The sequence below is a fragment of the Pelodiscus sinensis genome, chromosome 11 (assembly GCF_052426305.1).
Source record: "Pelodiscus sinensis isolate ZL-2025 chromosome 11, ASM5242630v1, whole genome shotgun sequence".
In the NCBI taxonomy this organism is placed as follows: Eukaryota; Metazoa; Chordata; order Testudines; family Trionychidae; genus Pelodiscus; species Pelodiscus sinensis.
The window spans coordinates 8,222,042-8,248,418 of NC_143062.1; the positions used below are offsets into that span (position 1 = coordinate 8,222,042).

General features: G+C 63.4%; 1 protein-coding gene across 2 annotated transcripts; it reads left to right on the top strand.

Annotated features, from left to right (window-relative positions):
• PCBP4 (poly(rC) binding protein 4) lies at positions 1-26,110 on the top strand. 2 transcript variants are annotated; one of them, XM_075939482.2, is made up of 12 exons: positions 1-2,936; positions 13,022-13,182; positions 15,354-15,377; positions 15,461-15,493; positions 18,209-18,325; positions 18,691-18,822; positions 19,548-19,676; positions 20,132-20,206; positions 20,637-20,712; positions 21,185-21,237; positions 22,318-22,487; positions 23,547-26,109. In XM_075939482.2, exons 2-12 carry the CDS (start codon positions 13,072-13,074, stop codon positions 23,860-23,862), a joined length of 1,236 nt encoding a protein of 411 aa, XP_075795597.2. In that variant the 5' UTR covers positions 1-2,936; positions 13,022-13,071; the 3' UTR covers positions 23,863-26,109. The 2 variants fall into 2 exon arrangements, with proteins under 2 accessions (XP_075795597.2, XP_075795598.2); XM_075939483.2 differs by lacking the exon at positions 15,354-15,377 and having other exon boundaries at positions 23,547-26,110.
• Positions 26,111-26,377: the final 267 nt, after the last annotated feature.

Below are 26,377 nucleotides of genomic sequence, written 5' to 3' on the forward strand. Positions count from 1 at the left end.
ACAGGCCTCCGGGTCAGCTGCGGGAGGGGTGCGGGGCCGTTTGATTATTCTAGAGGCAGCAGGTCACATGGTTGCAGCAAGGGCCTGGATGTCCAGAGTTCTGTTCCCAGCATTGTCTAGGGCGTAGACCATGGGCCTGGGGATAAGGAGCCGGGCTTTGACTTCCAGGCTCTAGGAAGGGGCGTGGCTAGTGGCTGCCAGCCACAATAGCGCCCCCTGAGGGGCATCAGCCCTGCTCCGACAGGCCTGCTTCCCCCTCAGGGCCGGGACGATGGAGCCAGTTGGTCTCCTTCACCCCGTCACCATGCAAACAGCTTCTTTTAACCAGCCGGGGATTACGCCGTGCGTGGCCGAGCCGAACAGATGGGCCAGGCTAAAGCTGCCAGCCACAGGGCTGCTCCAGAGCCAGCTGGCCTGGCTCCTTAGCGCTCAGCCCCGCCAGACGGAGGCGGGCTCGGCGGCCCGCCGGCACCCTGAATGGCTGAGGCAGAGACGCGCTAAGAGGATCAAGCCCAGCATTAGGGCCAGCGGGGGGATTTGCTCCCAGCTCAGCCCGTCCTCGTGGCCACGGGTGCTGCCTCTCAGGCCCTGGGATGGGGGGATGCCATGAACTTTGTGACTCTGGGCGGTGGCTGTGCCGGGGCCATGGAGAGATGGGAACCGGGAGGCCGTGGGCCTCTGGCAGGGGAGGGTGCCCACAGCTGTCTCGCTGGCTGTGGTGTGGACCACGGAGACGAAATGCATTGTCCGGCCACTAGGGGGTGCTCCCCAGAGCAAGGGGGCCCCTGCGCTGGGGTTGCCAGCGGGCCGTGCTGCCCGGCCGGCACTAGGGGAGAAGAGAAGGCGCTCTTCAGCTGTGTGGCCCGGCTGGCAGGGCCCCATCCGGCACCCAGCAAGTAGCCCAGAGACCTCCAGCGGGGATCAGAGCAGGGGGGCTGCACAGACCAGCCCATCTCCTGCTCAGATGCGCACCCACAGCCAGGATGCCAGCAGGTCATCGGCTGGGGCAGGAAACCCCTCGCCCAGGGCTGCCCGGTCTGTGCCAGGCTGGCTCTCCTTCCCGGGCAGCCCATGACACAGCCGGGGGGCAGTCGTGCTGGCTAAGGGCTGCTGCCAGGGAAGGAGGCTGGTGCCTGTGCAGTGAGACGGCTAAGCCATGGCTGGGACCCAGGGGCCGCTGGGAGATCCTGGAGCTGAACGTGCTGCTCCACCCCAGAGGCGCTCGCAAGAGGAGAAGCTGCCAACCAAGCAGCGGCAGACTGAGGGGTGTGGCTGAGACATGCCTGCGTCACAGCTCCAACACAGCCGGTCTCCTTGGGCCCCGGGAAGCCAGGCTGCTGCCCAGACATCCCCGGGGGGCCCCCAGGGCCAGCCAGCCGGGAAGGTGTCCTGCAGGGAAGGATGGAGAGCCCAGGCCTGGAGAGGTCTCCATGCATGTCACACCCAGGGCTAGCGCTGAGAGACTCCACCCTGGCCTGTGTCGAGGCTGCGGGCACAGCTCGGAGACCGTCACTAAGGGGGTAAAAGCCTGGGCCCCTTAAAGTCAAGGGCAGCTCCCCCCCCCATTCCTTTAGCTCAGGTGGGGGGGCTCAGGTTTTTCGATCCAGAGGCCCTGATCGGGCCGTGGCCAAACCGCCTTTGAAACTTACAATCCTGCCAGCAGTGATCATGAGCGGCGCCAGCAGCGATCACAGCCAGCGAGGACCCAGCGCGAGCAGCCAGGTGTCACCGGGAGCTGTGCCAAATCCAGGCCGATTGCGTTCCAAACCACCCCACCTAAGCGAGGGCCAAACCCACTGGGCCAGCTCTTCAGCTGGTGGGAATCCAGGTGGCATCCCCATTGGAGCCCTGTGTCCTGGCCCTGCCCCGTCTGCTGCACCATCCTTGTCACCGCGCTGCCCCAGGCGGAAGGGAGCATCCATGCTCCTTCGCCCCCAGCCGCCCCTCGCCAGGAACACCGGCCACCAACGCCCCGGCTGCCACCCCTCCGCAGGACGGGCTTGTCGTGCCGGGGACCGTGTCCCACCACACCCTGCTGGCCGGGACCCCGGCATGGGGGGGGGCGTTGGAAAGGCAGCACCGGGAGAGGCCGAAAGCCCCAGCCAACCGGGCAAGCCCTGCCCTACCGCCCAGCGAGAGGATCCTGAAACCAGAACCGGCAGCAGAGCCGCGCAGTGGCCTGGGAGCAGCTGCTGGCCGGAGCCGCGATGGGCTCAGCCTCTGGGGGAGCCGGGTCTGCACCAGCCGTGCCGCACCACAGCCAAGCGCCAAAGGTGCCTCACGCCCATCAACTCTTTATGGAGCTGGGCCCGGAGGCTGCTGGGAATCCCACGGCCTCCCGGTTCCAGCGGTGCCTCTCCCTCCACGGGGAGCAGCCGCTGGGCTGCGGGTGCCGGCTTAGCCATGAGCAGCCAGCCTGGCCCCCCAGGCCAGACACGGCACCTCCCGGCCGGCGCGGTGCAGGGCCCAACCCAGCGGCCTCAGCCGTCGTGTTCCCCTCCCCTGGGTTGGCCCGGGCCCGATGCTGGCTGCAGGCCGGGCAGCGAGGGGGAGCAGAGGCGTGTGCCAGGGCCCCAGGCCTGGCCGCCGGCGGTGTCCTTGAGGCCGGGCGGTTACCGGGAAGGAATGCAGCTACAAAGGGCGAGCATGTGCCAGCGGAGGGGGCCGGGGGTGGAATGTCCCTGTCCTTGGCAGATGGCCTTACCCAGTGTGCATTGTTCCTTTTAGTGGCTCCTTTATCCGCTGTAATTGGATGCGGGGGGGAGGGGTAGAAGCCGGCCGGCCGGGGGGGGCATATTCCCCAGGCTTTGGCCTGGGCCTCGCCTGTCAAGCGGTTCATTGTTCTTGGCTGATGTCACTCCCAGTTGTTGCAAGCGCCTCTGCGGGTGACAATGTGGGACTAAGAGGCGCCGGCGGCCCCGGGACACACTGAGACGGTAGGAGAGGCTGGGGGTGCTGGGGAGAGGGGGTGCCGGGTGGACCCCGTGGCAGAGGCAGGCTGCGGGCTGGGACCGAGTCCAGCCAGGCTGCCGGGGCAGGGGGCGAAGTCTGGACGGAGCTGGGCGCGAGGGGAGGCCGTGCTGGCCCCAGCACCTGCTCCAGGGGGACGCAAAGCGATGGCTTTGCACGTCCTGTGCAGGGCGCAACGCCCCGGCCCTGGCCCAGGCTGCTCGGCGACACGGGGATTCGAGGGGCGAACGAGCTAAAGTTCCCCCCCTCCCGGAGCCATGTGTTTCCCTGGCGAGGTGCTCCGGAGAGGGGAGCTGCCTTCCCAGTTACCTCCCTGCCCGTCAGCTGGAGCCGAGCGATCCCATGGGCCAGGAAGCCTGGACGGTGCTGGGGGGCCAGCCCCCGGCCGAGGGGCGGGTCCCAGCTCCCGGGGGCGGCGGGGTCTCGCAGCACAGATCCGTGCCCGTTGCGGGGGTTATTTCAGTGGCTGCCGCAGCCCCAGCGTGCCGGGCATTCGGAAAGTTTCCCACGTGCACAGCTCTGCCCGGGCTCCCCAGCCCCACTCCGCTGCTCCTCTCCCAGGCCTGTTCCCCGGGCCCCAGGCTCACTCCTGGCCCCGCAGCCACATGCCAGGTCTGGCCCCGGCGCCCCAGCTCAGCCGGTGCCTCAGTCCTGCCTGGTCTAGTCCCCACCAGCCTGTGCCTCCAACTCTGCCACCCTCTGGGCCAGGGCTCCCCCCAGCTCTGCTGCCCCCGGGAGCCCCATGGAGTAACGAGGACGCAGATCTGGGGGCGTCCGCGCTGAGACCGTCCAACTCATCCCACGGATGGCCCAGCCCGGCCTCCTGTGGGACGCCCCCACACGGCCCCTGCCCCCCGCCCCGGGGGATTGCTTTCACCCTCCCAGTGCAGCGCCAGCCTCCGCCCCCCTCCGCCGCCCACGCGCCACGGGCACCCAGCTGCCAGCCCTGGGCATTACTCACACGGCATCACAATGACGGGCACAGCAGCGGGCACCGGGCCAGCCAGTCTGAGCCCACAGGGGAGGTGCCTTGGCCGGCAGGGCAGACCCAAATCCCAGCTCGTAACATGGGGGCAGAACTTTCCAAGGGGCACGTCCCACAACAGGGCATCTCCCAGGGGATAACCCGTCAGCTCCCGTCGGGGGCTTGCTGGCCACACCCCCTCCCAGCGCCAGGGGGCACCTTCCCCGGCAGTGGGGATGCTCCCCAGACCTCCTGTGTTCCAGTGGGGCTGCACGGTAGCTGCGAGGGATCTGCCCCCTCTCCACAGGGATTGTGCCACCGCAGGGCCTCTAATTGCCCTCTGGCCTCTGACATTTGCCCCCTCGTCCTTGGAAACCCTCCTACCCTCCAGCCTGCCTTGTCCGGGTCACAAGGGGGTGGCGGCCCAGCCTGCGAGTGACGCCCCCGCCCCACACACACTGGGCGAGGAGCAGGCAGGAAGCGTCCTGGGCCCCATGCTGGGGGGCAGGCTAACAAGGACGCTGCCCCCAAAACTTTGGCTGGCTTCCCCTGTGTGTGCCGGAGACCGGGGGGCTTAGGGAGGCCGCTAGGGACACCCCCCTCCCGGAGAGACATAGCCAGCTGGGCCCGCCGCAGCCAGCGACTTGCCCAGTGGCTGCTTCCTGGGGACAACGGTAAGGTTAGAACTCAGCGCCTGGGGGCACAATGCAGAGCTGCTGCCGGTCCTAAGGCAGCCCCGTAGGCTGGTGGCCAGCAGCTGGCCTGACCCCGTGAAGCAACCATGGGGCCGCTGCTTAGCCCACGTCAGTTCAAGGCTGTAAGGATCCAGGGGCCGCTGGCTGACTGCTAATCTTGACTCTGACACAGTGGCGTGTGTCTGTTGGTGCCTCAGTTTCCCCATCTGGAACATGGGAGCGATTGGGACCCTGCCCAAGGGGAAGCCACGAGGACTGTAATGCGCTTTGCCGGGGAAGGCAGCTCATGCTCATTCCCTGCTACCCCAAACGCTGCGCCCAGCCTGGCGGCCAGGGCCCAGCTAAAAGGGGAGGGGTTGACTTAGGAGGGGCAGAGCGAGCACCCAATCAAATGACAGAATGGTCCAGCACGGACACAGAGTGGTTCCTCTGGACCCCGCCCCCCGGTGGGAAGAACGTGTTGGGCTCAGCTGGCTCCGGGTCAGGCCGGGCGGAGCTAGGCTGGGGTGCTAAGGGATATTTTTGAGGTACCAGGGCATCCATGGAAGCAGAGGCAGATGGGAGCCGAGCAGGGAAAACAAGCCAAACAAGAGGGGGGGGGGAACGCAGGGGAACCTCTCAGCCCTTCTGGTGCCAATAGGAAGCCAGGAGCGTCTTGCTCCCCTCTGCCCTTCCATGCCTTGCTAACGGAGCTGTCCTAACGGACAAGGCTAGCACCGTATTGCAGACACTGGGCTCCAGGCGCTGCGGCGCCAGGCAAGGTTCCCTCTCATTTTTCCAGCCATGTGCGGAATCATTTTTTTATGTGCACTGAGACATGTGCCAACGTGCACCACCAGTAGAAACAAAACAACCCAGCTGGGGTACTCAGCCAAACACTCACAAAATTAACTCCCCTAAGGGCAGGGCTACACTTGGATGCAGTCAGCTGTCGTAGGGCAGCGAAGTGCAATCAACCCCACCTCACGGGAGGGGAAACTGAGGCACGAGTGAGCTGGGTGACTTCCCGGAGGCCACACAGAGCAGGGAACTAAACCCAGGTCTCCTAAGTCGCAAGCTAGTGCCGAACCACTGTGCCGGCCTTTCTTTCCATAATGCTGGTATTACAGGGGGAAACTGAGGCACAGAGCCTTGTCCTTCACTGCGCAGTGCGTCAGTTGCAAATCCAGTCACCTGACCCCTCTGCCTACCCCTCCTTCCTTGCCACGGGGACAGAGGCCTGCCCCTGCAGATGCCCTTCGCCCCGGGCAGCCCTGCTGCTGCAGCCCATGTCTTGGTCAATATGCCATGTCTGTGGGGGATGCAAGGCCAGTCTTGGTAGGCACGGATGTGCCCCCGAGCTCAGGGTCAGAGGCGGTTGTCTGGGTGTCCAAGCACTGCCCAGGTCTGCGTCCAGTCCCCCTCTTGCGACAGGGCCACGGCGCCAGCAGGCCCCCATCCTGCTCCTCGGGGCAGCGGAGGCTCCCTTGCTGTGAAGCCGGGCCTGCCTCGAGGCCCGCTCGGTTCCTGTCCCTGCGGCAGGGCCAGCCCCCCAGGGCTTTGGGGCCTGCGAGCCAGGGCGCGTCTCTCCGGCCGGACCACACGCCCCTCCCCGCGGCCCCCGGCTGTACCCCCCCCGGCTTTGATCCGCAGGCCGCGGCCCACCCGTGGCTCTGGCAGGAAAGATGCATGGGCTGCTGATCCCTTTCATCTCACGACCTGCTCCCTCGTACCACCAGCTGCTCGTTCCTTTCCCAGGGGCCGGGCCGCCCGCAAGCGGCAGCATCTCTGCTGCCAGCGGGGAGCCAGCCCCCCTCTCCAGAGCACCCTGCACGCCTCCCCCCTCCCGGCTAGGAGGCAGGGAAGGCCTCTGCAAAAGGCCACTGTCCTGGGTCATGGCTGGGGTGGGGGGCCCTTCAGTGGTCAGGCACCAGATGCTCCCAGGGTTGCTCTGCTGACTTCAGGGGAACCCACGTGCCCCCAGAGAGCTGGGCTAGGACGGAGGCCCAGCCCCCGACAGGCTCTGCCGAAATCCCCAGCCCCAGCAGGCAGGACCCCCCTCCCTCCCCGGCAAAGACTCAGAGCAATGGGACTCCCCGATCTCGCCGGCCTGCCCCGGATGGAGCCCTACGGGGGGGGGGGGGCTCCGAACAGGGTCCCGCTCCCCCAGCTCTCAAGGGGTAACAGGCGTGAGGTTCTGGAGGCGGGCGATTGTCTCTCACCTGGGGGGTTCCATGGGCCATCGGCTCTGCAGAGGGCAGGGAACCCCCTCCAGGCTCCGGACAGGACCCATGGGGGGGTCCCAGGGCTGGGAATCTCCCCACTGGTTTCTGAGGACTTCACAGCGGCGCGGGTGCAAAGCTGCTTCCTGGGGAGGCGCCTGCCCAGCTGCGGAGCAAGGCCGGCTCCAGCACCCGCGGGGGGGAGGGTGGCTAAGGCTGTCCGGGGCTATTGCAAAGGGGGGGCAGGAAGGGGTGTGGCCAGGGCAGCCCCAGGTTCTGCCCCCTTTGTTCTCACAGGTGTGGACCCCCCAAGCGTGGCTGAGCCTTCTCTGCCTTTCCATTAACACTGCCCCTCAGCCTGGGGGGGGACATGGGCTCCTTCCCCCTTCCAGAGCAGCCCACACCCGGTACAGCCACGGCCCTGCCTGCCTCGTCTCCCGGCGCACAGCCCAGCTCCGGCGGGCGCCTTTCTGCTCTCGGAGCGTGGAGGCCAGGGCTGTGGCTGAGGGGACCTAGGGGATTCCAGGACAGATCCTGGCCCCAGGTAGCACAAGGGCACCCGTCTGCTCAGTCCCCCAAAGCCTGACCTAGGAGCAAGGGAGCCAAGGAATCAACCTCCCCCCACGTGGTTCTGGGCTTGGGGGTCAGGGCCCCCAGGGCAAGGGAGAAATCCGGCTGGGTACAAATGGGAATTTAGCCAGGACAAGAAGGGCCAAGGGGGAAGTAACACCGAGCCACCCAGGCCGGGCTAGTGGGACAGTGAAATTGACAGACCAGAGCAGCACCTACCAATCCCCCCAGCCCCTCACTTCCTGCAGGGCCAGAGGTCTCCTACCCACCCGTCTGCGAGCCTCGGGGAGCCCTGGGAGGCTGGAAGGGCTGCCCCAGCCAACCCCGGGCTGCCTGCTGTCCCGACCCGCTGCCCCGGGGGCTAGGCTCTCGGCCGGAAAACACCCACCGCGCCCCCTCCACGTCAGCGCAGCCCCCGACTCCAGCCCCGGAGCGCTGCCAAGGAAGGGGGCTGAAGGAGAGACCCTCCCCAACCCGCACCTGATCCCAGCTGCATGCAAGGGACCCAGCCCCCTCTCCCGCCCTCGCGTCCAGATCAGCCCCCCTCCCTGGGGTTCTGATGGGACAGTTGCTGGCTGAGATCAGAGGGGCGGCTCGATTGTGTCTGGCTCGACAGCTGTTGCCGTGAACGAGCATTTTGTGCCTGCTTTGCTTTAGGGTTCCCAGAAGAGAATCCGGGGGCTTAAGACGATTAGGCCCTGGATGTTACCCCCTCCCCGCGGCCCCTGCACCACTCCCACCCCCTCTCCGGGCAGCAGCCTCAGGGCAGTTCAGCGCAGCGGGCCCGGCCACGCGTGGAGGTTTGCATTCCCGGGATGCTTCGCCTGCGCTTGGCAGGAGCCACAGATCCCTGGCAGCCGCGGAGCCGAGCGCCAGGGAAGGGGGGGCTTCGGAAAGGTTGCACAGAGGGCAGTGCAGGCTTCCCCGCGGGAGACAGACAAATGCCCATGGAAGCCGGGCCACGGGCCCGCGGGGGGATGGTGCTCCCCAGACGGGAGAGCAGAGCCGAAGGGGAGCTGGCTACAAGCACAGATCTGTCACAGGCAAAGGCAAAGCAAAACACAACAGGCCAAAAGGCCACGGGCCAGCGAGCCCCTCTCAGTGGGTAGCAGGGGAGGAAACGTGGGAGGTGCTTTAACTATGCCCCACCCACAACTCCAAGCCCCACCCATAGTCATATGGCCGCAAGTTAAAACCCACCATTCAAGACAGGCCAACATTCTAAGCCCCACCCACCCACAAGACCTAACCATTAAGAAGCCACGCCCACCATGCCAAACCCCGCCCACACCCCAGGTCTTGGCCTCCAGTGCCTCCCTCCATCAGTCCCAAGACAGGCCCATGCTCCCGAGCCCCATCTGCAGACTAGCCAGATGGCTCTGGCCCAGTGACCTGCAAGGTCATGTCACAGGGCAGGGCCTTGCTCGTGTGCGGGCCTCGTCTTAGCCCCAGAGGCATTCTACGGCAGGCACGCCCATTGTGCCCATCACCTCGGCGTCTGGGCACGGCTCACTTCACTCTTTCAGGGGTGGGCAGCATTGCCCACCTGTTGGCAGGGATATCTGGCCACTTGTCTCGGGCAGTGCCCCGGAGCGCCAGGGGTGCAGGCTCTGGGGCTGACACCAAGCTAGCCAAGGCTGCAGCCTTCATTGGATACCGGGCGCTGGATTAGGGCCAGGTATTGGGCCCAGCAGCCTGGGACAGCCCAGAACAGCGGCAAACCGACTTTTCCCACCCTGGAGCGCCAGAGCGACACCACAGGCAGCCTGTGGGGCCGAGCAGAGGCAAGGATTCATTGCTGTTCAATCGGGCCCATTTCTGTTTGTGAAAGAGACGAAGTTTCGAGGACTTGGAGCTCCCCGTCAGACCGGCGCTCTGTGTCCGCACAGAGCCCTTCGCAAGCACAAAAGCTGCTCTCTCTCGCCCGCAGCGGCAGGTCCAAGAAAAGACGTGACCTCATCCACCCTGCCCCTTCCCAATCTTGGGAGCAACAGGCTGCAAACGCAGCTTCTTAGGAACCAAACGCGGAATGCCTGTCACACTCGCCCCGGAACGCCAGGCAATGCTAAGTTACCGCAAGATCACAGACTCCTAGGGCTGGCAGAGACGTCCGGCCCCCTGCCCAAGGCAGGACCAACCCCAACTCAATCAACCCAGCCAGGGCTTTGTCAAGCTGGGACTTAAAAACCTCTAGGGATGGAGATTCCACCCCCTCCCTAGGGAACCCATCCCAGGGCTTCCCCACCCTCCTAGGGAAATAGTTTTTCCTAATATCCAACCTGGACCTCTCCCACCGCAACTTGAGACCATTGCTCCTTGTTCTGCCATCCGCCACTACTGAGAACAGCCTCTCTCCAGCCTCTTTGGAACCTCCCTTCAGGAAGTTGAAGGCTGCTCTCAAATCCCCCCTCACTCTTCTCTTCTGCAGACTAAACAGACCCAACTCCCTCAGCCTCTCCTCGTAGGTCATAAGATGCTAAGAACGGCCTTGCAATTCAAGGTGCTAGGCAGGAAAGCTGCTAGCGTTTCTCACACGCTTTGGCTCATAGCAGCTATACTGCTCTATGGCAGTACCCCCTAGAAACCCATTGCCCCCCGGCCTGTCCCAGAGGGGTTCTCAGGCTTTGCAGAGCGACCATCTGACATGGTGTGCATCCCCTGGACTCCAGAGCCTGGGGAGACCCACAGCAGCTCAGCCCTTTCAAACCCTGCCAGCAACCAGGCTGGGGTGTCTGCAGCTAGCCCAGCTACAGCGGACTGGTCCTTAGGGGCTGGTGAACCAAACCTGCCCTATGCCACGTGGCGTGTGGGCCAGCATCAGCATGTAACATAACCACACCCCGTAGCTCCGACAGGCTCGCTCGCTGCTCGCGCCCCCCAAGCCCAGCCCGCGAGGGAAGACCGTACAAACTCCCCATGGCCTCAGATCTGCCCGTGGTCGGCTGAGTGCGGACAGAAGCTCCGTGGCAAGCAATCAGTGGATTGCTGCAGAGAGGGCCCCAGACGTGGCGGCCTCTCTGGGTGACAGTGCCCCGCCCCACCTGCCGGGTCCGTAAACACCGCCCTGATCAAAGCACATCTGAATGGAGGGCAACCCTCGGAAAAGCTGGATCGCACTCACCTGCATCCACACTGGTCCTGACGCCGCCCAGCAAACATCTCCCCAAGAGGGCGGTCTCCTTATTTATACCCTAACCCCTCCCCCGTGCTCTGATTGGCTGAGCTCTCACAAGTGTCTGTGAGTGGCCCGTCAGGTGGTTTGCCCTCAATGAAAACTTCCTCGACAGCTGTGGGGGGCAGCATGGCCCATCGGGGCGCCCTGTGGGGCCCGCGAGGCATTTTGTTGACGGGTGGCCCGGTGCAGGGTGAACGGATTCAGCTGGTTTCCGTCCATGTCAGTTTTCGCTGATTGATCAGCACCGCCTGCACATTGTAGGCACACAAGCGCCCTTAGCAAAACTACCCTGTGCCAGGAGACAGCCACGGTGACAACAGCCTCATGGCCCTTGGTGAGGAAGGATGGCCACTCGTGTGGCCCACTCACTGGCCTTGGTCACCCCTCGCTGCCCTACAGCGCCAGAAGCAACTAAGGAGCATGTCCAGTAATTACACTGCTGCCAGGCCCCCGGCGGGTGGGCTGCCCTGCTCAGATGGCAGACACAGAGCGCGCCAGCTGCAACCTGCCCCCGGTTCCTCGCCGTGCCACGCTACGTCGAACGCCGCACTGTGAAGTGGGTCAGCTGGCTGCAGGGAGGCTGGGCTGAGCGTGGCAGCTGCCTAGCATGGGCCCAAGAGACAGAGGTGCAGAACATGGGGGCGGGTTTGGGGGTCAGCCCCCCTGAAAGCCCGTGATCAGAGGGGGCATGTGGCTGGCGGGTGCCGTAGGCGGCGAGTCCCTCGGCGTGTGCTTGCGATGCAGGCACTTGCTTTAGCTCGGAGCAGAGTGTTTTGGGGTGGGGGACAAATGCCCAGGCGTACGCTCTCCCGGGAGGTTCTGATCACCAGTCCCTGGCCCCTCAGCTGGGCTGACAGCACGGGTGAGGCAGCTGCAGAAAGGATGGAAAAATGTGACCCTCCTGGCAGGATACCACCCTGCATTAGCCAAGGTTGTTACTAAACAGCCGCTGTGCTCGCTTTGGCTCCAGGGTGCAAGGTGCCGTGTGCAGGAAATCCGTGTGTGCGCGCGCGCAGTGTGTGGGAAATTTAGATGCAGTGTGCAGGAAATCCGGGGGTGTGCAGCAAATCCAGGGGGTGCAGTGTGTGGGAAAGCTAGATGCAGTGTGTGGGAAATCCGGGGGGTGCAGTGTGCAGCAAATCTAGATGTAGTGTACAGGAAATCCAGGGGTTTGCAGTGTGCGGGAAATCAAGGGGGGGCTGCAGTGTGTGGGAAATCTGGGGCGGGGGGAGAGGAAATGTAGTGTGCGGGAAATCCAGGTGTAGTGTGCAGGAAATCCGGGGGGATGCAGTGTGTGGGAAATTGGGGAGGGGGGATGCAGTGTGTGGGAAATCAAGGGGGGGGTGCAGTGTGTGGGAAATTGGGGAGGGGAGCGTGCAGTGTGTGGGAAATCAAGGGGGGTGCAGTGTGTGGGAAATTGGGGAGGGGCTCTTCCACCTGCCCCACTGACCACGCGTAGTGCTGGGGAGGGGCTGGGCTGCCAGCCCTGGTGCCCACGGTCCTCATGCCAGGACCAAGCACTGTCCAGAGTAGACCATCCCCGACAGGTGTCTGTCCAACCTGCCCTGAAATATCTCCAGAGATGGGGATTCCACAACCTCCCCAGGCAATGTACTCCAGCGTGGAACCCCCCTGACAGTTAGGAACTTTTTCCTAATGTCCAACCTAAACCTCCCTCGCTGCAATTTAAGCCCATTGCTCCATGTTCTGTCCTCAGAGGCCGAGGAGAGCAATTTGTCTCCCTCCTCCTTGGGACACCCTTTTAGATACCTGAAAACGGCTATCATGGCCCCTCTCAATCTTCTCTTTTCTAAACGAAACAAGCCCAATTCCTTCAGCCTTCGCTCCTGTTCTCTAGACCTTTCATCGTTCTCGTTGCTCTTCTCTGGACCCTCTCCAATTTCTCCACCTTTTGCCTGACCTGTGGTGCCCAGAACTGGACACAATCCTCCAGCTGAGGCCTGATCAGCGCAGAGCGGAAGAACGACTCCTCGTGTCTGGCTCCCCACACTCCTGTTAGGAAGTTTTTCCTAATGTCCAACCTGCGAAAAAACGGCGGTGGAGGAGAAGAGGGGCTCGCTGGGAGGGTCGGAGGAGGCGGCGGCGCCCTTAGGGCCGGGTTTCCCAAACATGGCGGAGGCGGCGCTGGGCAGACCACCCCTGCCATCCTTGTTGGAGCCTGCCAGTGCCCGGCTCGGTGACACCGCCTCCCACGCCCAGGCCTGTGCCTGGGTTCGGTGCTGCCAAGCTGCCACGTTTGCCCGCATGCTCCGTCCCAGCCCGCGGCCTACAGCCAGGCAGGGAGCTCCGGGAGAAGAACTCTGCTGCAGCACGGGCCGCGAGCCCCGGGGAGAGCAGGGTGGCGGCCGTAGCACCAGCAAGCGTGGCCCAGGTCCACGCGGGGCTTGCAGACGCCTCTAAGGCCCCCTGCTCTCCCTCTCTGCAGATTCGGCTGCTCAGACACCTCCTAGCCCCCGGAGCTGGTTTGCCAGGTTCATGCATTCCCACCCCATGGAGTCGCCCGACAGGCTGAGCGGCTCAGACGCCGGCCCGGAGGAGCCAGAGCTCAACATCACTCTCACCCTGCGGATGCTCATGCACGGGAAGGTAAGTGAGCCCCTCCGGCTGGGACCCCCGGGAAAGCAACACTGTGCCGCAGAGGGCTCCTTCCGGCTGGGACCCCTGGGCGAATGGGGTCTGCGTTGGGCTTACACAGCCAGACACCTGTGCAGCGCCCACGGTTCATTGTGCTCCCCCACGCTAATCCCACTGAACAAGAACGAACCCCTGACCCCGTGACAGCAGAGCAGAGAGAGGTTTGCCGGAGCCTCGGGCCGGGATCACGTTTCGTAGCGAAGCCGCAGGGGCCCCGTGGCTCAGTCCCACAAGGGGTCCGTGTGCGCAGACTGGGGGGGATAAAAGCTGAACTCGAGGCAGGGCAAAGAGTCCCCTGGCAACTATTAAGAGGGGAAAATGCTCTTTTTGCACGTGGCTGTGTAACGTGAGGTCATTACACGTGCCCCCAAATCTAACCTGGACCACAAGGATCTGCCGACCTCAACGATTCAGCTCAGACAGACAGAGGTCTGCAGGGTTAGACGAAAAAACCCAGCTGAATTAAAGTGCTGCTGTCAAAGTCTTTTGATGACTTTAAAAAAAAAAAAAAAGAGTATTTTCTCCATAGCATGCCTTGACTTTTTAATTTGTAATCCATTTTAAAGCCCCTTTTAGGAGTTTCTGCCCCCCTCCCCGCCCCCTGCCCGTCTGTATGGATCCTAGAAACACAGAACCACAAAACACTAAAACTGGCAGGGACCTCGAGAGGTCATCGAGTCCGGTCCCCTGCCCTCATGGCAGGACCAAGCACCGTCTAGATCAGTGTTTCTTAAGACCGAGGAACACCAAACAATTGTTTTTTTATGAGGAACACCAGGGATTTTTTGTTAAGCAAAACAAAAAACAAAACAAAAGGGTGAACGTTATTGAGAAAAAAAGGAATGGAGGAAGTTAATGAGCGAGGGAGAAAAAAAAAGAAAAAAGGTCTCCTGTCCCTTTAAGGGTGGCCATTTTGAATTCTGTTCTCCCCTCGGCACACTGGTGTACCATGGAACACAGTTTAAGCAACACTGGTCTAGCCCATCCCTGACAGGCGTCTGTCCAACCTGCTCTTAAGTCTCTCCAGGGATGGAGATTCCACAACCCCCCGGGCAATTTATTCCAGTGTGGAACCACTTGGACAGGAAGTTTTCCCTAATGTCCAACCTAAACCTCCCTTGCTGCAGTTTAAGCCCCTTGCTTCTTGTTCTATCCTCAGAGGCCAAGGAGAACAGTTTCTCCCCCTCCTCCTTGGGACACCTTTTTAGAGACTAGAAAATCGCTCTCATGTCCCCTCTCAGTCTTCTCTTTTCCAAATGGAACAAGCCCAATTCTTTCAGCCTCCCCCCCCAGCCCATGTTCTCTAGCCCTTTTACGGCTCTTTTGAGAGAACCACCATGTCTACACGTCCTTTGCCCTCCCAACCCAGACAGCCCTGCCTGCTGCCTCACAGCTACTGGGCCTGGCAAAGCCCCTCTTAAGGGACTGGCTAAGTGGGAGGCGTTTGAGCTCCCCCAGAGTTCATTGTGCTGGAAGGGGGGGGGGCTCAGAGTTTGGCCTCACCCACCCCTTTCCCCGAAGCCCTTAAATGTGAGGAAAGCCAAACCAATGGGCGCGCACAGACCCCCCACACGGCCAAACGCTCGCCGTTTCTCTAGGGCAGGGCTTGTGTTTTGCAGCCGTGCTCACAGCAGCGGCGCAACAGCGCCAAAGGTACGAGTATTGTTTGCCGCAGCCTCCCGGCCAGCCAGCGCCTGTGCTGTGCCGAGGGACAGCTGGGTGCGGGACTAGCCCTTTGCTCTGCAAGCCGCAGGCCAAACCGGGCCTTGAGTGGGGAGGTCAGAGCGAGAGGCGGGGGAAGGGGGAACAGAGGGATGGAGGCAGGGTTGGGGTGGAAATGGGGACTCACGGTGATGGGTGGGGGACTGGAGGAGGCAGATGGAGCCTGGGGCAATTGTGGGGGAGGGGCAATTTGCCTGGCCAGTGCCGGGATTCGGCACCTACTGGGAAGAGCCCAGGACCAGAGCCAGGGAGCAGCAGCGGAACCCCTCCGGCTCGAGTCCCCAGCTGCTCAACCCTCGCAGGGCAGATGCCCGAGCATGACGACCCCCCCCTCGGGCCGGTTCTCTGTGCGCAGCATCATCGCCTCACGGGGCTGCTCCCGTCTCTTTGTGTCTCCGCAGGAGGTGGGCAGCATCATTGGTAAGGTAAGAGGCAGGCGCTCCCCACAGCCCGGCCGGCTCCTCGGGGCCCCCGCAGGAGTCTAACGGCCTCCCTCTTCTTCCCGCAGAAAGGCGAGACCGTGAAGAGGATACGGGAACAGGTCAGTGGTGGGGGAGGGCGGCGCCTCCCACGCTCCCTCCTCCTCATGCAATCCCCACCCCACACTGGCCCATACACCTGGCCAGCCCCACGGGGCCTTAGCCCAGGTTAATCAGCTAGACGGGGGACTGGAAGGTGCTTTCCCCTCCACCCACCCACCTCACACAGGAGCCTGCTGCCCAGCCCCAGAGCATCCTGCCCCGGTGACTCTGGGGAAGTGAGGGGTGGAGCTTCAAGTGTATTGTTAAGGAATGTGCCACCAGGTGGCGCCATTGTGCAGAGCCAGCCAAGTTCTCCGCCTCCACGCGCGAGCAAGTTTTGAGTTGTGGGAGACTCGCTGGCGCTCTGCCAGTTTGGGGGTTTGAACGGCGGTGTGTGCAGGCAACTTTGGGAGAGAGGACACTGGACGAGCGGCAAAAGAGTCTGTTCTCGGTCGGGGGCTCTGACTGCCTTGAGAATTGTCTCCAGAGTTGCTCCCTGGGAACCAAGCATGGGAGTGGGGATGAAATTCTAGGAAGGAGGGATTTCCCTGCATGCTTTCTGACCACCCCGTTCCAGGACTGGTGTAAATAAAGCAAATTGCATTTAATGGATACCCAGACTCCACATCACCAAATTCTCCACTAGTAGCTGACCTGCAACACCTTGACCTATGCTGGCCCTGGGGTGCCTTGCCAAGTTAGGAAGATTAAAAGAAAGGAACTCAGAGGGAAGAGCAAAGAGCCACAAGCTTAGCAACAAATAACCAGAAAAGTCTGAAGTCTCAGAAGAAGGATGCCGGCAAAAAAGCCCCAGGTGGGTGGCTGGACCGCCGGGCTCAAAGGGAGCAACGAAGGATAAGACGACGCAGAGAAGCGAAGCCATTTCTTCGCATCCCAAAGGAGGGTGAGGAAATGCCTTCCCAGGCCCGACTCTCTTCTGGCGAGACCGATAAGGCTCCAGCAGAGACCGAGGCGTGTGAAGAATCGGTGCCGGGTTGGACGGATACCGAAAAGAGCAGCGAGGCCCAGACGGCTCAGATGGGATCTGAGGAAGAAGATGCTGAGTGGCTAGCAAAAATAGGCCTGTTTTTAGTTCAAGTCGACTGTTCCAGAGTAGGGATGTAATCAATACGTCGACTACCCGATAAGGTTATTGGATAGTCGAGTAATCACTTGACTAGTCGCTCCCCCCACTTGCTGCCTCTATCAGACAGAGGCAGTAAGGGGGAGCGGGGGGGAGCAGGAACCAGTGCAGGAGGAGCACGGCTCTTGTACATTTCAAAGGGACAGGTGCAGCAGGTTAGCAAGCGCCCCCCCGCCAATCAAACTAGTTGATTAATGAACAGGTAAAGATCCTGCTGGGGATCCTGAAGCAGGGAGCTTTGCTTTGGAGCCAGGCACAGCGGAGAAAATGCAATTGTACAGCACTCACGGGATCATGCCACACGGGCGGTACTTACCACTCTTGCATCTCCCAGGAGTGTTTGAGCAGGTCACGTGGATAAAGGCGAACCACCGATCTCTTTGGACTGTTAAATGTCCTCCAAAGAAGCTCTTAAGGAAACTGTGGCCAGGTCTCCCTGGCAGCAGGCTGGCCTAGTAGTTAGGCCCCTAATTTAGCAGGGGGGGGGAGGGCCAGGGGGGAGGGTGCAGCCCTTTGCCACTGTAGCCCCAGGCCTGGGAACTCAGGCCTTTTATTTGGGTCTAGCCTTAAATTTGGGGCATGGTCCCAAGAGTCCTAATTTCCCTTCCTTGCAAGGGTCCCCAGGAGATTCCCCCTCATTTGCCCTAAATGTGGGGTTGGAAACTTATCTGCCCCAGCAGCTGGCCCAGTAGACAGATTCTGGCTCAGGTCCTACACTGAACAGAACCAGCTCCTGTCCCCTCACTACTCAGCCCCTACTGAGCTAGGCCCCTTCCTTTTAACCTTCCTCCAGGCCTGTCATTGGCTGGGCAAAGTGGGGCGGGGCTAGCTGGGCAAAAAGGCCTTATCTAGCCCCTGCGCTACCACTCCCTCCCAGAAACAAACAGGGCTTGGTGGGGGAGAGACGTCCTAGCACAGTCCGAAGGCGAGAAACCGGCCAAAGCTCACCCGGGACAAGACGTTAGCTGCAGGGGGCTCCCTGGTTCATTCCTAGACCCGTGCTGTTGATTAGATTTATCAATGAGAGGGAAAAGCAGGAAGAGGGGAGCAAAGGTTTGCACCAAGTTACTTCGGTTCGGACTGGACACGACTGGGGAGCCTGAGGGCCGGGCACGGGCCCCGCTAGCCAACCCTGATCGCTCCGCAAATGCAAAGTAACCCACGTCGGTCTGCAATAGGCACCCGTTATTACAATGAACGCATTGTTGGTATCATGGCAACGCCAGGCGCGCCGGCCCCCTTGCGGCGCCTCATGGGCCGGGATGTGTCAGGCGCTGTACTAACACCCCTTCCCCCCCCCCCCCCCCCGCCCGGTGCCTCCAATCCACACACTTGCTGAAGGCTTCGAAATAAGCCGCCAGGAAAACGTCCCTGAGCGGCGCCCTGCAAAGATCTGCTGCATGAGTAACAGGCAGGACTGGAGGATAACGCAGAGCTCACGGGACAGCCCTTACCCGGGTCACTGTGTTCAGCCCACGGCACACCCCTCGCCCCCAGCAAGGACGCCAGAGACGGGAGGCTGGCTGAGCCGGAGCCGGGCTGGGCAGCCGTCGGACGAGTTCTCACCCGGCGCTCCGCTTTGCTTTTGCAGAGCAGCGCCCGGATCACCATCTCCGAGGGCTCCTGTCCCGAGCGGATCACCACCATCACGGGGTCCACAGACGCCGTCTTCAGAGCCGTCTCCATGATCGCCTTCAAACTGGAGGAGGTACGGTCCCCTGCCCCTGTACTCACCCTGCACCGTGCCAGCCTGCTGCGGATGGAGGGCGATGTGCGTGTGGGGGGGGGAGGTTCAGTGGGCCTCCCAAGAGATGCAGCAAATTCCTGTTCAAGTCCACAGCTCCTCCTCCGCCTGCAGCATCTCTGCTCTCCAGAGGGGCCCGATTTTGGTCCCTCGGGGATCTGTGATTGTGCTGGACCGATGTGTCCAGAGCCAGCCATTCGCCTGGGCCAATATTCATCCACATCCATCCTGACACCCTGGCTCAGGCCCTGCGGGCAGCCCCATGCCCTGGCCTTGGGCCCCAGGCGGGTGCGGGGGGCTCCATGCCAGTGACGTTCCTCTCTCCCCAGGACCTGGGGCCGGGAGCCACCGACGGAGGCGCTGTGTCCAAACCGCCCGTGACGCTGCGGCTGGTCATCCCGGCCAGCCAGTGCGGATCTCTCATTGGCAAAGCTGGTGCCAAAATCAAGGAGATCCGGGAGGTGAGGCCCCGGGGGGTCGCTTGCAAACCCGGGTTGCTTCTCCCCGCGGGGCTGCTTGTTTCCTTCCTGCCCAGTTCCCCTCTGGAGGGAGGGTCGCAGGGCTGGTCAGTTTCACTTCCTGGTTCTCCTGCCCCAGTGCAGCAGGGTCTGGGGAGGAGCCCCCGTGCCGTGGCCTTTGAAGAGAAAGCCCAAAGGAGGGCAGGCAGGGGGAGCAGCAGGAGGCTGCCCCTCCAGGTAACTAGTTCGAGCTTCCCAGGACCGGACTCTCTTCAGGGTAGCCCGTCCCTTGTGGATTAGTCCGGCCTCTCACGGTCCCGGTTCAATTCCCGGCCCGCTCGCTTGCTGCTGGCGCTGTGGCAGACCCATTTGTGGGGCAGCCCAGGCACCCGCCAGTCCCTAGACGGGGTAAACGCGCCTGTGATTTCCCGATGGCTCCGCTCACAGGGCAGGGGGACAGCCCAGCCCCGGCGGGGTGCTACTGCGGGAGACAGGGACTTACCCTGCCGGCACCTCAGCCCCAAGGAACCCGGCTGGGCTGCTGGGGGGAGCCCAGGAACGGCCCAGCAGCGGAGCAGGTGCAGTTCGGACAGCGTCTCCGGTGGCCGTGCCAGCTGGCTGCGTTCCAGATGCCAGCGGGGGTGCCGAGGGGGGCAGGCCTGGCAGGTCCCGGGGAAGGGGGGGAACTGGGGAGAGCCGCTCAGCCCAGGGTGTGTGTCTCCCTGCAGACCACGGGTGCGCAGGTGCAGGTGGCAGGGGACCTGCTGCCCAATTCCACGGAGCGGGCGGTCACGGTCTCGGGCGTGCCCGGCGCCATCATCCAGTGCGTGCGGCAGATCTGCGCCGTCATCCTGGAGGTACCCGCTTCGGGCCCCTTCCTTCGCTGCTCCCCCCTCTGCCCCCCGAGGAGGGCGCAGGCTCAGGGGACCCGGCCCGGCGCCCCCTGCCTACGGTCTGCCAGGCCAGCGCTGGCTCAGAGCCAAGCCGGTCGGGGTGGTTTTAAGGCCCTGCCCACCAAGGCTGGGGGAGATGGGCCAGCTCGGCACCCAGTGGAGCGCTCCCTCAAAAGGCGCATCCCCCTGCTTTGTGGCTTCTCTCTGCCCCGTTCCCCCCGGATGCCCGGGGCCGAGGTGGCCCTAGGGGCCGTGGAACCCTAGGGGCTCATCCCACCAGGCCACTCACAAGCCAGCCAGCCTCTCGCCTCCCCTGGGGGCAGACCGCGGCCGGCCTCCCCACCGGGTGAGGCTACGTCGGGCGCGGGGGGTGGGTCTCCCCAAACACGCTGATTTCTCCTCTGCTCTGCCCTCCTCAGTCGCCTCCGAAAGGGGCCACCATTCCCTACCACCCCTGCCTCTCGCTGGGCACTGCACTCCTCTCCGCCAGCCAGGTAAGGGGGCCGCCGGAACCGGAGGGGGAAATTCCCCAGCACCGTCCCGGGACCGATCCCTGGGGCGTTTCCAAGTCGAGACCCTACGTCCGGGCCTCCCCCCTCGCCCTCCCTCGGCAGACACGCAGGGAGCCCCTCCCGGATCCAGCCCGTCCTCGCTGCCCCCGCCAGGAGCCAGGGGGTGGCTGGTGCCAGCTGTGCCAGGCCCGGCCACCCTGGGCACATGTCTCCGTGGCTGTGGCTTGTGGCCCGCCCACACCGGCGCCGTGGAGCCAGCTGGGGGAGCCGCACGCCGCTCTGAACACGAGGCGGGCCAGGGTGGGGGCTGCTGGCGCTCCACAAAGCCCCCGTGCTAAGGGGGTTCTGCCCCCACCACCCCGTGGCTGGACTGCGTCTCTTGCCTTCACACCCCTTTTCTCCCCTGGGCCAGGTGACCAAGTTGCAGCAACTCTCTGGACATGCCCTCCCCTTCGCCTCTCTGGGCCAGGCCCCCTCCATGGTCCCAGGTAAGGAAACCAGCCCTCAGCCCCATCCCCGGCGGGCTGCAGCGAACCTGCCCAGGCAGGGAGAGGGGCCCGATCCCACGGCACCAAATAGACGACAGGAAGCAAAGTCTGGCCCTTCCCCCAGCATGGGGAGCTCTGGGGCCAGGGCAGGGAGGGGGGAGGACCCAGGCTGTGGCCCCCGCCTCTGACCACAGCTTAGAAGAGGGGTGGAGAGAGGGTGAGCCGGGAGCCCCAAATCCAGCAGGGAAACTCTGGCTGGACCCTCCCCTGCAACACCTCCAGGGCCCGGTGCTGGGAGACCTGCCCTCTCCGCCGGGCGCAGCCAGGAGGGGGGGTCTGGGATCTTCGGCCGTGCTGCCTCCCCCCCCCCCGCCCGGTGGCCTTGGGCAGGATCAGCGTGGGGTGGGGTGGGGGGCCAGGCAATCGCTGCCAGAGCCCCAGCCTTGCTGCCTTTCCCTCCCTCTCCGGCCAGGCCTGGACGCCAGCCCCCAGAGCAGCTCGCAGGAGTTCCTGGTGCCCAATGACGTAAGTTGCCCTTGAGCACCGGGCAGCCTGGTGGGGGGCAGGCCAGGCCCCTTCCCGTCCCCCCCAGGCGACACCTGCCCCAGAGGTAGAGGGGAACAGTCCCGGCCAAGCCCAGGCCCCAAAACACAGACCCCCCCAACCTCAGGAGCGGGTTCTGCCACTGGCCCCTGGCACTGGAGTGGGGGGGGGGGAGGCGAATCCTGGATCCCGCCAGAGATCTGGCCTGAGGCAGAGCCCCCACCTGACTTACATGGGAGGCCAAATCTCTACTTCAAGGGGCAGCGTCCCAGCTTTGGACGCCAGGGCCTGCCCGCCCCAGCCCGTCTGAGGGTTCAGCCACCACCACGGAGCCCCTGGCAGGAGGGGCCACGGCAGCGAAAGGGCCACCCCAGCCGCTGGCCAGCCCCGGGTGCAGCTCTCGGGGAGGGGCCCGCAGGGCACAGTCGGGGTCGGGCAGAAGCATCGCCAGCCGAGAGGAATGTGCCGGAGCGCCCCACGTCCACCCTCGCGGCCTCATTCCCGGCCCCGGTGCCCCGGGCAGCTCTCCAGCCGCCCACACGCAGCCGGACACAGAGTCGCCTCTGTTCCCGCTGCCTTGTGTCTGCACCCCAACCCGACCGTCCCCACGCGCAGCATCTAGGGCCCGTCACGGCCCCTGCAGTGAGACCGGGGAACTGCAGGGGCCTTCCCGGACTCCCAGGTCTGCCCCTGCCCGGGTACCATCTGGGGCAGTGGCCATGGGGGATGGGAGCCAGGTAGGCCAGGGAAAGCCGGTTCTGCAATCGGGGGCGTTGGGGAGCAGCACCAATTCCCAGGGTTTGGGAGAGACCCTACCGCTGCCTCTCCTTGGGCGCACCCCTGCGGGGCCACACGGGCACTGCCCTGCAAGGGGGAGGAGGCGGGCACAGCTGCTGGCCTAAGAAAGCAACCCCCCCCTTTCCCTGCTGTTGGCAGGTGGGCACACCTGGGATCTCCGCCGTGCCAGGGCCTGGCCGGCCCTCTCCAGTCCCCCTGTGCCCAGCACGGCTGCTCCCCTCCCCCATCCCATCCCCCAACTAACTCCGCTCTGCTCCTCCCCAGCTGATTGGCTGCATCATCGGCCGCCAGGGCAGCAAGATCAGCGAGATCCGGCAGATGTCCGGTGCCCACATCAAAATCGGGAACCAGACTGAGGGCGCCAGCGAGCGCCACGTGGCCATCACGGGCACGCCCGTCAGCATCGCCCTGGCCCAGTACCTCATCACAGCCTGGTAAGGGCCAGCCCCCGGCCGGGGGGCTGCAGAAACCGACAGCTGGGTCGCTCCTTGCCCTGCAGCTTGGACCTCGGTGCCACCGTCTGCACCATGACGGGCACCTTTCATCCCCTCCCCCTCCCGCCCCTTTCAGAGGGGCGATCCCCCGCCCCCCCCGCAAATGTGGAGGCTGTTGAAGAACCAGGCGGGGAAACAGCTGGCTTTGGTCTTCCGTTTCCACCCACAACGTTTACTGGTCATTGCAAAACTGCAAAGAGACAGCGCGCTGGGGCCAGACCTGCCTGGCGGTGGCTCATGGGAGCTGTAGTTCGCATGCCTCCTGCTCCTGTTGTCCTCTCTAGGCCAGGCCCCCTGGGCAGACTACATCTCCCATGATGCACCACAGGCACCCTGCTCAGTACGCGGATGGCACATTTCTTACCAGCCCCAGTTCTTGCTGTCTCGGAGGAAACTGAGCCTGGTCGCCTGGAAAATCCCAGCTCTGGGATTGGCCAGATTTTACCCGCCCGTCTGCCCCGGCGAGAGAGCTCAGAAACAGCCTCTGGCGCGGACCCAGCCCTGCGGTGTAAACGGTCCAGGAGCCTTTAGGAGTGATGGGCACACGAGCTGGCACTGGTTTCATTAAACCAGTTTAGTCAACCCGGTGTGGACGCCCTTTGTGTGGCATAAAAGCGGTTTATTTTGGTCTATTTAAATCCCTTTCTAATCCGCGTAAATGAAGAGGATCAACACATTTTGGCAGCGGTTTCACTAACTCCTGATGTCAAACCGGTGTCACTCCACATGAGGGGCAGCCCAGCAGTAGCCTGCACGGTGCTCTCCCGCCCTCTAGTGGCTAACCCATGTACAGGCATGTCGGAGTCAGCCACAGGCTTCTGAAGAAGGGGCCTGGCTTTTCAGGCTAGCTGCCAGCTCAGGCTTTTAGATCCAGAGGTGAAGGGTTCAAGTCCCCACTGCAGGGGGTCAGTGGTACATACACGAGGGCATTATCCCGCCCTGCTTTCCAGCCCCACTGTGTGTGCGTCTCACTGCCTCTCTCCCTCTTTGTTCCTCCAGTTTAGAGACCGCCAAATCTACCTCTCAGACGCCCCCCCTCGCCAGCCCTGTTGACCTCAGCATGACCTTCTCCCAGCCCCTCAATCCGTCGCCGGCCCCCACGCTGACAGCGGTCGCTGCCCCCCCTCCCGCCTTGCTGGGCGCCCCCTACGCCATCTCCCTGTCCAACTTCATCGGCCTCAAGCCCATCCCCTTCCTGACGCTGCCCCCCTGCTCGGCCGCGGGGCCCAACGGCAGCCTCCCCGCCTACACGACCAAGATCTCCACGGCCAACGGCGCCAAGAAAGCGGAGCGGCAGAAGTTCTCCCCCTACTGAGGTGGGAGGGCGGCGGGCCGTGGGGGGCCCACTCCCCAACAGCTGCGCCCCACGGCGGGCACCGGAGCTGCAGGGAGCTGGGGGGCAGAGCGAGGCTAGAGGCCGGTTCTAGCTGCCAGGCTGCCGCCGGACGGGGCTGCTGGAAAGGACGCTGGAATCGGCCGTTACGCTCGGCCCGAAAATCGGTGCTTTTATGATCTCCATGCTCCTGGACCCGTGCCAGGCTGGGAACTCAGCCCTGAGCCCCAGCCTCCCTTCTGCAGCCAGGGAAGCAGGCGACGGGCCAGGGCTGCCCTCCAGCAGAACCGCGTCTCGGCACCGCCACGAGAAGGCACTGAAGGGCTCGAACTATCACCGCTCCTGGCTCTCTTCTCTGCCGGGGCAGGGGAGACATCCCTGCAGCCCCCCTCTGGTGAGTCTGGAACATACGGGCTGGCCCTGTGGCTTATTTCCTACTTCAGTAAGTACCGCTCGGGGGCAGCGACCGTGGCGTCAGGAATTCCCCTGGCTTCTCCCCAGGGCAGATGCCCAGCCCTGACAGCTGATGCGTGGGCGCCTTTGTCCTGCCGACTCATAGGCTGTTGGAGTCAGTCGTGACTGGATGGAGAAACCAGTCCAGGCGTCCTCTGCTTTGCCCCTTCCCTCACCGGTTCCAGTCAATGGCTCTGCTTGCTCCTTGGAGGAGGCTCCCATGTTCTGCCCTCCCCAGGGCTCTCCCCCCACCCTGCAGAAAGCTCCATGATTGACGGACGCTCACCTGATGGGAAGTTCCCCCCTCGGAGGCGTGGTTAGTGCTGCAGCCGGGGGTGGGAGAAGGAAGCCAGGCCAGCAGGGGAGGCGTTAGGGCCGGGCTGTTTCATTCCTAGCCATGCTCCACAGTGGAGCAGGTGCATCATGAAGCATCCACCTGGGCCACGTGTCACACCCGCCGAGACACCAGTGGCTCCAGAGAAGGGGTTACAAGGCGCTAACAAGCTGCCTGAGTCTGGAATGGGAACATGGGTCCAGCGACTGCGCGGCGAGGCCGTTCCTTGCGACACGCTGCCTTCACCCAGCCTCCTCTGCGGCCGAGCCCTCGCTCCCACCGTGATCCCACCGTGAAACCTTTCCCTGTCCCCCACGGCCTGGAGCCCCCACGGCCGAATCCGGGGGAGCGGCAGCAGACAGCAGAGGAGCCCAGGGGCCGGATTCCAGCTGGGTCAATTAGCACCCTCCACTGAAGCCAAACAGCCCCCCCTCCATCTCTCTGGGCGATCCCACCCACTATGCAAGGAGCTGTCTCCACCCTGTCCTCCACTCAGTGGTCAACATCTCCCTCCCATCGCCCCCCCCCCCCCGTCACAGTGCCCTCGCCGGCCCCCCAGACGTGGAAAATGCTGTACATAGAGTTCTCTATTTTTTCCTTCTTTGTAACTTATCATCCGTTTAATAAAAAGACAAACTTTGTGACCTCAGGCCTCGGGGGCGGTTTAACGGGCTCCTCCAGGCCCTAGGGACAGGGAACGGTTCAGTGACGGTCTGGCATGGGCCTCGCCGCATGGCTCACACACGCGGTTCCAGGGCCAGGCCGGCAGGGGAAAGGCCACGCTGAGAGAGGCAGCCTGCCTGCCTTTAAGAGGGACGCAAATCTAGCAGCTCAGTTCGTTCCCGTCCGTTCCCAATGCAGCGAGCGGCTCCGGGGGGCTCTATCTGGCCACAAAGGGCTGTTCCCAAGCAGGTGACGCACTGGCAATGCTTGTTGGATTGGGTGTTTCACTTAAAGCACCAGCTCCCAGAACCTTTCGCTGCTGGGAGACGCTCCCTCTGCAGCTGAAAATTAGCGACGTTCCAGCTTCTCTGACAACGGGCAAAAGCTTGAGATCTCGACCCAGGAAGGGGCTAGAAAGAACCCAGACGTTCCCAGAAAGGGTCAGAATTTGGAAGCCAACCCTGTGGACTTTTGACAGCTGGCTCGTGATTGGTACAAGGGCAGGCCAAGATCTAAACCCAGCTGTGCCTGCTGGGAGCTGGGCCAGGAGGTGTGACTGGTCCCCTCTTGGCCGGAAGTCACTCTGCAGGCAGCCTGCCTCAGTTTCCCTTGTCTTCAGCTCAACCACAGTATCACAGCTGCGCTTAGCTGGGTCAGCACCAGTTCTGCTTGGGGCTGAGTTGATTGGCATTCCAGAGCAGTCCCGAAATAAAGGTCTGGACTCTCCTCCAAGTCCATAGTCCTAGTCTGTCCTGCTACGGCCTCCCAGGTTTTCCCCACTGCATCCCTGGTGCGGCAGGCAGGGCTAACTGTGTGGGGCGGGCCAGCTCCGGGTCTTAAAGGGACACATCACCCCATGAGCAGCTCATAGGCACAGAGCAGGGACTGGGCTCACCGACAGGACAGGACTCTGCTCCGATTAAGTGGCAGCGTGGAGGGGGCCAGTCCGCTTGAGGGGCCGGCTGTGAGTCCAGGGGAGCCCCCCAGCAGGCGAGACACTCACTGCCCATCGAGCGGGATGGTCTGCAAAGCCCTCCAGAGCTCTAG